The sequence below is a fragment of the Odontomachus brunneus genome, unplaced genomic scaffold (assembly GCF_010583005.1).
Source record: "Odontomachus brunneus isolate Ranch 3 - 2012 unplaced genomic scaffold, Obru_v1 Obru_scaffold_100, whole genome shotgun sequence".
NCBI classification, from domain to species: domain Eukaryota; kingdom Metazoa; phylum Arthropoda; class Insecta; order Hymenoptera; family Formicidae; genus Odontomachus; species Odontomachus brunneus.
The window spans coordinates 355,206-365,764 of NW_022639550.1; the positions used below are offsets into that span (position 1 = coordinate 355,206).

At 39.1% G+C, this 10,559-nt stretch overlaps 1 protein-coding gene and 1 long non-coding RNA gene across 2 annotated transcripts in view; both read right to left on the reverse strand.

The window, feature by feature from the left end:
- The window catches only part of LOC116848788 (very-long-chain enoyl-CoA reductase), a 114,240-nt gene that overhangs the window by 3,049 nt on the left and 100,632 nt on the right, over positions 1 to 10,559 (reverse strand). Inside the window, exons 4-5 of the mRNA XM_032825270.1 lie at positions 7,075 to 7,185; positions 6,646 to 6,729 (exon numbers count right to left, since the gene is read on the reverse strand). Coding sequence (XP_032681161.1) covers positions 6,646 to 6,729; positions 7,075 to 7,185 — 195 coding nt within the window. The remainder of the gene's footprint in view (positions 1 to 6,645; positions 6,730 to 7,074; positions 7,186 to 10,559) is intronic.
- LOC116848793 lies at positions 1,480 to 5,268 on the reverse strand. Its single transcript, XR_004379021.1, has 2 exons — positions 3,900 to 5,268; positions 1,480 to 3,808 (listed from the first exon to the last, which is right to left on the reverse strand). It is a non-coding gene; the product is annotated as an uncharacterized LOC116848793 (long non-coding RNA).

The window sequence follows — 10,559 nt, forward strand, 5'->3', positions numbered from 1 at the left end:
TCTCTCTCTCTCTCTCTCTCTCTCTCTCTCTCTCTCTCTCTCTCTCAATATTGGTTCCAGGTAATCCTACGATTTTTTCGCAATACCATTCTAATACTATAGTATATATAGGTTACTTTCCAACAAGACACAAGTCGACACAAATCATTCTATCTTTATTCCACATTTAGGATGTTTTCCAGCTACGTTACAGCTATGTTACACAAAACCAGTTTATTGGTTACATATTATCTAAAATATCTTGTAAAATAATATGCCATCAATAAACTAGTTTTGTGTAACACAGTGTACGTAGCTGGAAAGCACCCTTAGTGCGTAACAAAGATAGGATGATACTTGTGTTGACTTGTATCTCTTGTTGGAGAGCAACCATAATATGAACTATAGCCGATACAAGGATCAGCACATCTGACCAGCCTTTGCGTTATACTACTTGAAAAATAAAAGCGGCGTCTGACTTGTCGCTGGCTTGTACCTCGATGAGTACGATGGCGGCTCGTAGCGGGAACATTGGAATTAAAAGTGACATCACATATAGAATAAAAGTACCTTCAAATAGGAGCGTCCGAGCGTCGAGCATTAAAGCATTAGCCAATCAACGTATCAGGTCCTAGAAGTATACTTGTAGTTATTGCGGAAAGTAGCACGTTGATTGGCTACCGCTTTAACGCTCGATGCTCCCATGTAAAGGCACCTTTAGACCCGTTATTAATCTAGCATCTCTGATTGGCTGGACCAAATAAAAGGTCTAAAGTTGAGTGTCTTCATTGAGTGTCAGACCCGTTATTTGTGATGCGACTTTTATGTTGCAATTCTAAGCAGAATCGTAAGTCTCGTAAAATTTATCAGAACTTATGAGTACATTTACAAGTCTATGCAATATCATATGTCGTACAATTACTCGTAAATGTCTACGATTTCATGTAATTTACGATATTTACAGTGATTATACGACATATGATATTATATAGACTTGTAAATCTACTTATAAGTAAATTCTGACGAATTTTATGAGAATAAGTTACGAGACTTAGGTCTGGTTGCACCAACATTATTTTGGCTTTAAGTAAAACTTAAACATTTATCTTTCTATATAAATAAAGATAGACATATATTTAAGTGTCACTTAAAACCAAAATAACGTTGGTGCAACCGGGCCTACGATTCTGCTTAGAATTGCAGCATTAGTTCTAGAGTTTCCGCTATGAGCCGCCACCATACTTACCGAGGTGTGATACCGAAGTTACAGCGACGCGATACACAGTCAAATGCATTACTTATCCCTTGAAATATAAGCAGTAGCATAAGTACTGAAACATAAGCAGAATTCAGTAAGCTAAAATGACTTTGCACTACGGCAAAAATAACGATAGCGAAATAATCCAAGAAGCACTTTAAAGTTTGAAATTTCTGAAGTATGTTTCGAAGATAAATCAATATCTTTTTTATTTTCGATTATGTTTCAATTGGATATAGGAATAGCTCTAAAGGTCTCTTTATTTTCACGTAATGCAACATTGGAGTAAACAACAAATCCATGTGTTACAATTACCACGTTGAAAATTTGTGTGGTTATATATGACTAACAAGGAAACTAACAGAACTGTCCTCACTGATTTTGATGCGCTTTGGATATGTTGTAGAGCATCAAAAAGTATTCGACACGTATTTTTTTATCGGTTGAATATTAAGTTTAGGGGTTGAAACAGCCCTTTGAAGAAAGAGGACTTTTTCATTTTTATTGAATATTTCCTAGAATACAAGGTATATGAAAAAATGTTTCCTACAAAAGTTGTACAGTATTTTACACTCTTTGCAACGGTATATTTAATTTTTTCAAAAACGTCAAATTTTTTAACCCCCTCTCAACACGTTACCTTTGCAAAATTTGTAAGTTTTTGTAAGAACAAAAATTGTAGAGCATTTCATGCCAAATTGATCCATATATAATATTAGAAAGTGGTCTCGATTAAATTGTTGGAAAACGTCGTGATCATATCGTGTTATACGCGTCACGCTGTCCAAGTAAATGGATACTGTAGTTAGATACGTTACTGTAAGTAAAAAAACGTAATGAACTGTACAAAAATAATACATAGACAGTTGCATATATTTAATGTATAATGTTTACAATTTATAATGTTAATATAATACTCGTATATTAAAATCATATTAAGAAAAATCGATAGAGGATTTGCATACACAGAAAATAAATGTATTTTACTTATGGCACATATTCGAAACAAAGATGGTGCTCATGGAAAAAATGTGTGATGCAAAATGATCGTTTGCATCAAGAAAAAGTAATTATAGCAGTTTCGCCCCAAACATCGCATTGTACTTTAGGATCTTTTTTGAAACAAAAATCAATCGGTGTCTCGAACTCTGACGGTCTAGTCTATAAATATCCACTTTTAAACAATGCAAATTTAAATAAATTTTGAAACCTGGGTGACGAAAACTGATGGCGTGTTAATGACTGCAATTTCAAGATATTGTTTCTATTATGAAGATCAATTGCAAGATCGAGTAACATAACATTATCAGAGAAATATTTGATAAAATTTTTCCACAAGCGGAAGTCATATACATCTAGTAGTTGTATTTTTCCCGTTGTACCAGCCGGAAGTGTTAGAAAATAGATATCTGTTGCAGAATCTGGTCTACTTTCGGCAATTATATTGGGATAATGTCCACTCCAAGAATCTAATAGTAACACGGATTGTGGCCCGACATTCGGAAAGAAAACTTCTTTCAACCAGGTTTTTACATGATTTGATGTTAATTTACCTGACTTTGAAGCCATTACATAAATGTTAGGAGCGTTAAATAATGATTGCACTCGTGGACCAAACGTTCCTGTGGATTCTTTTAATACGATCAAAAGAGGCGACAATCTACCATCAGCAGAAATAGTCGGCTGTATTGTGTAACTATGCGTGGTTGCTGATACAGACTGTACTGCAGATTCTATTGTTTTTGCACCTTTATTTGCTAAAGTACGACCGGCGTGAAGTTCTAACTGGAATCCACTCTGATCTGAATTATAAATATTTTCTATTCCATATTGATTAATAAAATATTTTAAATTTGTTATAAATGTTTCGCACTTATTTTCCAAATCTGATTTTGATAACAAAGATTTTTTCGTGACAAATTTCGTTATTTTACGAGATACTATATTATGTTGTTTTTTAAATCTGTGTATCCACATATGTGACGCTATGAATCCTGGCGCATTTATCTCTTGTTGTGCTCGAGAAGCCCATCGATGTCAATATCATGAATTATCATTCCTTTTTGGAGCGGTTCATTGAAATTGTTTAATGTATATTCAGGAATTCTTTGCAATTTTTCTTTTCTGGTACTACCTGCATTGATATACTTCTCCCATCGCCGTAATTGTCGTAGCGACGTTACTTGTTTATAATTGTTTTTAACCGATTCCAATGATCTCTTGGTTTTGTTTTACCACTTCTCCAGTACTCCAGCTTACCTTTTATAGTCGTTTGATATTGCTATTTCAACAGAAGTACAAATAACTTCTTCTGGGAGATAATTCTCATCTTCAACATGATCTAACAAATCAACTGTTTCTGCATGTGGAATCCCATTTGGATCATAAAAGTCTAGTGCTTGCTTTTCTTCTATTTCAAATTCGTTATCATTTCCAATTTCTTTCAGCATATATTCAACCTTCTCCTTCCCTTTTATTTCCTCCGAAATTATCGGACTTTGTGGAAGGTCTAAAGCAGAAAATGTTGCATACAGTAACAGTATGACATTCCATGGATTAAATGACATCATTCTGGAACAGATTGAAAATAAATGTTTGTCTCTACCTGTGATTATATAAAACTGTGATATAAAACTGTGATTATATAAAAAATAAAACATACTTTATAAATAATATTGTCTTCTTATTTTTGACGTTGTTTTCTCCTCTTCTGTCTCTTGATATCAGATATACATCTAAAAGAAATTAATAAATTAAAATGCAATTATAAACGCACTATTTACGTTATATTTGTTGCGAAAATAGGGAGACGAACGTATAAAATGTTCACATAAATATGTAAACATGTAAAACAAACAATTTCTGCTGATGGTAGATTATTGTCGTCTCTTTTGATCGTATTAAAAGAACCCACAGGAACGTTTGGTCCACGAGTGCAGCAATCCTTATTTAACGCTCCTAACATTTATGTAATGGTTTCGAAGTCAGGTAAATTAACATCAAATTATGTAAAAACCTGGTTGAGAGAAGTTTTCTTTCCGAACGTTGGGCCACAATCCGTCTTACTATTAGATTCTTGGAGTGGACATTGCCCCAACATAATTGCCGAAAGTAGACCAGATTTTGCAACAGATATCTATTTTCTAACAATTCCGGCTGGTACAACGGGAAAAATACAACTACTAGATGTATATGGTTTTCGTTTGTAGAAAAATTTTATCAAATATTTCTCTGATAATGTTATGTTACTCGATCTTGCAATTGATCTTCATAATAGGAACAATATCTTGAACTTGCAGTCATTAACACATCATGAATTCTCGTCACCCAGGTTTCAAAATTTATTTAAATCTTCATGGTTCAAAAGTGGATATTTACAGACTAGACCGCCAGAGTTCGAGACACCGGTTGATTTTTGTTTCAAAAAAGATCTTAAAGTGATCCTACCATGTGATGTTTGTAGCGAAACTGCTATAATTACTTGTTCTTGGTGCAATTCTTGGATCACACATTTTTTCCATGAGCACCACCTTTGTTTCGAATATGTGCTATAAGTAAAATACACTTATTTTCTGTGTATGCAAATCCTCTATCGATTTTTCTTAATATGATTTTAATATATTATATTAACATTATAAATTAAATATATGCAACTGTCTATGTATTATTTTTCTACAATTTATTACATTCCCCTACTTACAGTAACGTATCTAGTTACAGTATCCATCTACTTGGACAGCGTGACGCGTATAGCACGATATTATCACGACGTTTTCCAACAATGTAATCGAGACCACCTTCTAATACTATATGGATCGATTTGGCATAAAATGCTCTACAATTTTTGTCCTTACAAAAACTTACAAATTTTGCAAAGGTAACTAGTTGAGTGGGAGGGAGGGGGTTAAAAAATTTAACGTTTTTGAAAAAATTAAATATACCGTTGCAAAGAGTGTAAAATACTATACAACTTTTGTAGGAAACATTTTTTCATATAACTTGTATTTTAGGAAATATTCAATAAAAATGAAAAAGTCCTTTTTCTTCAAAGGGCTGTTTCAACCCCTAAACTTAACATTTAGCCGATAAAAAAATACGTGTCGAATACTTTTTGATGCTCTACAACATATCCAAAGCGCATCAAAATTGGTGAGGGACAGTTCTGTTAGTTCTCTTGTAAGATATAAGTAAAATTATTGATGTAAGGATATTTTATAGCTATCCTATGGCATAAATATAATCATACTTGCCGTTCGAATTTGCGTGACTACAAATATTAGTTTATCATATGTATGTATATTAGTTTTATCATATGTATTATATATGAGAAACATGCAACTTTTCTTAAATAATTTAAATAATCTTCAAGCTTAATTTACCGCATTTTAGTTAGAGCCATCATCACCTGTGGATGTGTATAGATGTATTTAATTGCATAAGCGCGCACACGTCCACACACAATGTCGAAAGATGACGGTGCATCGGCTGCATACATGTCAGAAAATACTGAATCACTCGTTTTACCCGACGAGCGAGATGGAATTCTCGTCGCGTTTGCTTCCACCGACAAAAACTTGTCCCATTATAAATGCAGCTACATGGAGGAACTTACGACGAATAACGAGCAAGAGACTCTTTACAAATAATAGGTAATTACAGTGGCTCACAATGGCGGTTCATTATCGATTACGCACGGTTGTTTGGATAGCTTCTATCGGCTTTCCTCGATGGTACGTTTATTTTTTCAGACATTACGTTGTACCGTATTACACCGTAGTACACCTGCCAGTATCGTCGGTGAAATGACGCTCAAAGTTAAAATGCACATAAAAAATAAGTACAGACATAACTTTAAGAAAAATGCCGCGGAAGTTTAGAGATCTCGTGCATAATCGAAGAACTTGTTGTCCTCCTTATGAATCCTTAAATTCAAACTAAAAAAAAGAAAAGATCGCGCTGAAGAGCTTTAGAAACCAAAAGTATACAACTGTAAAAAGATATTATTACATATAACAAAGATATTATTATATCAATTATACGATTGTTGAAAGATACAAAATTACATCACGCTGTAAAGCTACGAGAATTTTCGGAAAATATTTATTTTGGATAGTCTGTGAGCGGGTTTTTCGATTTTGCACGCGAGTTACGACTTCAATAGTTCTCTGCTGAAGAATGCGTTGCTGCGCGTAAATTCCATCGACAGTAGAATAAAACGAACGAACAATGCACCGAAGGATAACGAAATTACGAGCTAGACTCTAATATAACAAATATCGACACATTCGACCAATCAGCTATCTCTTCGGGATGGTCGTCCCGAATCGATTTTCCCGTTAATGTCGCAATAAAATAAATTATGTCCGAACGGCCCGACGTCGTCATATCGTCGTCGCGGTTTAAATCACTCCCGTGGCTTTCCTGTACTGACCGAAGTGCTCTAGATATTGGTGTATCGTGTCCAGCGGCTGATAAATATCGTTCATCCGATTCTGTAAGAAGTTCACAAAACGTAAAAGGGTGCGTTCTACATTGAGAAAAAAAATTTTTAGTCATTTGTAGCTAAAATCACATAGAGAAATAATTACTATAAATGACGGCAATTTGGCGCAGCAAATAACGAATTTGTGTGCTGCAGATTTTGCGACGAAATTTTATATTCAATGATCAGAATTAGAATTGAGAAATAAGACAAAGCACTAAAGTGAGGGCGTTTTCGCTGAAAATCAATGGATATTCGCTGATCTCATCTGTAAAATAATCCTTTTACTGATTCAATCAGAAGCGTTTCTATTGATTCACTTTGAGGGAGTGCTAAAAACGCTGATAACGATTACCTGGAGATATTGGGGCGCCTGATTCGACACAGCTGAGCCTAAGAATCCTTGTAGGAACTCGCGTATCAGTTCCCACGCGCTTCCTGGCACCACGCACGGTCTGTACTCGACCTGCAAATCGAACGGTGAATAGAAAATCTCGGGAAAAATCAGACGTCATCGATACACGCGCGACGAGTTAGTATTTATCAGATTTCGACGCAATAGTAACCGGCAATAGCGGAGGAGACGAAGAAAGAAGAGGACACTTTGCCATATCCGAAGAAGGAATATCCACGACAAGGACCTTATATACGTTTTTCACATAATCCGGCTTACGGTGTGTTGACGGTGTGTGTCGAAGAGACAGAACGCGTGGGAGGAGAGAGCGGGGAGAGACGGAATTGACAACTCGCGGCGCGAGTTTGACAATCGCAAGCGCGCGTCCTGGAAAATAACGCGCTTATGATAATCCGCCGGTTAATCCCGTCTGAGAGTGTTGTCCCGAGCATTCATATGAGCGCACGCGAGAAATTTGTCGTCTGCAAGAACGCACGACGAGAAGCACGCGACGCACGCCAGCGGACGAGAACGGTGCCTCTGAGTAATTTACATACATCATGAAGTAATTAAATAACTATTTAAACAATTATTTAAGTCGCGCGAAAGAACGCGTCCTCTTAATCACACATAGAAAAAGGATTATTGCTGCAAAAGCTAGAAAACTACTAAGTTATAATAATAATTATTATTATTATTAAATTATTATATTTATTATTAAATTATTATATTTATTTTTTAGTTATTTTTTTATCTTCGCGGCTGCCATAAAATAATTCGTTGCTAGATAGAAAATTTCTATTATATTATTATTTTGCTTTTTTTAATCGCACTTTATATTCGTTAAAAACATAAAATTGAGGCTTTGCATTACAAATAAAGATTTCTCTTTGTTTTTAACGTAGATTAATGTTCACTTTAATGTAAACACAAAAATTAGTGTCCTTTACATTTATAGTAGAACGATTTCACATCCACTGGAAACGTAATAATTTTCCCTTTCTAACAGTTTTTGTTGCAAGTCGCTATGACGTCTACAAGTGGAGTTATTGACGCTTGTATCGATTAGCGCGCTCGATCGGCCGGCGTTAACCCTTTGACCATCTTCAGTCGCCTTTCTGAATTGGGTCACGACGTCCGATCGCGACGTCCGGCCACGCGTCGTGTTCACTGGCTCTGATAAGTGACCGCGGCGTTAAGAATCGCGGGAAAATGAGAATCGCAACGGGAATGGAGGTGAATAAAGGTAGGAGGAAGGAAGCGCTCGCCGCTACGGCAGGAAGCCGTAGAGAAGAGTGCCGGAAGTACCAGGGGGTTGTCGACAAGGACGGGGTTGTGGGGTCGCAAGATTTAACGCGGACCTCGCGACGCGGGGGTTACTTGGCCTGGCTGTTGAAATGAACGGCGGAGTCGGGGGGTTATCGTGACATATTTGACGTCGCGGCTCTGTACAAACGGCGCAGTTACCGATACGAATGGCTGGCGGAGCGTTTAAAGCCGCGGTGTCGGACGCACGTGGGTGGGTGGCTGGCTGAGTGTGTGATCGTACGTGTACGTGCCATCGCCGTTGCACGGCAGGATGAGTCTGTCCGGGGCTGCGGAAGATACAGCGGAAGCTGTACACCATCGAGGGAGAGAATAGAGAGAAAGAGAGAGACGGTGCACAACGGCGTGCCAGAGTTTCGGAGTAGCCGGAAAAAGAAGGAAACAGCCCCGAGATTCGGCACGGTTGTCTTGCAAAACTTCGGCACAAAGCTGATGTGAGACTATTTGCTCGCAACACTCATCCCGCTTGGCGTACGCCGAGGTTACCAGGAGATTCGATGACATTGATGTATGATCTGCAAAATGGAATTATCACGAGCTACGAAACGGGGGCACTGGGAGCGCGCGATCGCCCGGCCGAATAAAATGATCGCCCGGTCAAACAAATTGCACAATTGACTTGGACGATTTCGCGCTAATCGATTCGACGTTTATTATCATCGAAGCGGCGGGATTTATCGCCGCGCCGTGGTGTAATTTGTAGCACGCGAATATGTCGCTTCGCACGAAGAATCGCGGCAGAGCGCAGTTTCGTTTCGGCGGATGTGATTCCGCTCGGTGGGCAGCCACGATCGCGATTTTTCGCAATAGGCTACAACAACGGCAGTAATAATAGTGCACGGCGAAACAATGATTTCGGAACATCCGATATAGACCGAGAATGCGGCTATCCGCGAAACGTGTGCGCGTGCACAATAAGCTCGAATAAGCATCGGCGAATCGTAATGCCGTGCCGTGGTATGCGTATACTCCAGTGTGTTTACAGGTACGCGACAGTGTATCCAAGTGCAGTGCCTCGATATGCACGCGGCCGTGATTACGCGCACGTGCGCGCACGTGTACGGCGGCACGAGACCTTCGCGAAAGGACGAACGTGTTTGCATCGATCTGCGCGCAACGCACACACGCAAACGAAACGACAATTTTCACATTCGACGCGACGTGATCCGCGTTAAAAGTATAAAATGCCGCTGGAACACGCGCTCAATTAACCCACCGAACGAACATTCCATCGCTCGCCAACTGTCGCAGAGAGAACAATCTCAAAGTAGCACAAATCTGTTTGCAGATTTTAAGTAGGATAACCAATAATTAGGATCTCATCGATGATATGCAATCTCGGTAACATCTCCTTGTACAAACTGATCAATCTGATTGGGAATATGGGATAAATTTCTGAACGGGGGATGTCTTTCGGTTCTCCACAACGATAACCTTGTGACCGATTTCACAAAAATAAAGAGAGAGGTGAAGTCAACGAGCGAAGATACGCGATAGTTAAAGAGGAAATTGCACGGCGTTTGATGAAGCGACATCGAGGGATTTACCGACGTTGATGTCCGGACTTAATTACGCGATTATTCGCGTGTACCACGCCCCCTCTCCCCTCGGCCGGATGGACAACGGGGTATGAAATATCTTGACGTGCCGAGTTTGACACGCGGGACACGTATTCGCGCCGTCCGCTGGCGATACGAGGGTGCGTGGCGCCACGTTCCGCCCCTAAGCGTATCTATAACGAGCGCATATGCGATTTGCGTATGTACGGTAACGTGTCGGGTCTCGTGACCGAGCTATCAATCGATAACGCACACTCGTCGCGTGATTGGCAAGGGGGGCTTCGCCGGAAGCGGGTAGTAGAGCGCGGGCCGCGCTTCCCCAGCCCGAAGAATTCATTACAGTCGCGGAATTCAGGAATCCCCTCGGGAACCGATATCGTTCCGGGTGACCTCGAGGTCTCGAGGGAGAGCACGAATCGGCGATCCCTGTACGTCGCGGAATAATCGAATAATCGAAGGGGGAGGACGAGCGAGCGTCGTTTCAGCGCGAGGAAACGATATGATCCGAATGAGAGAGAGAGAGAGAGAGAGAGAGAGAGAGAGAGAGAGAGAGAGAGAGAG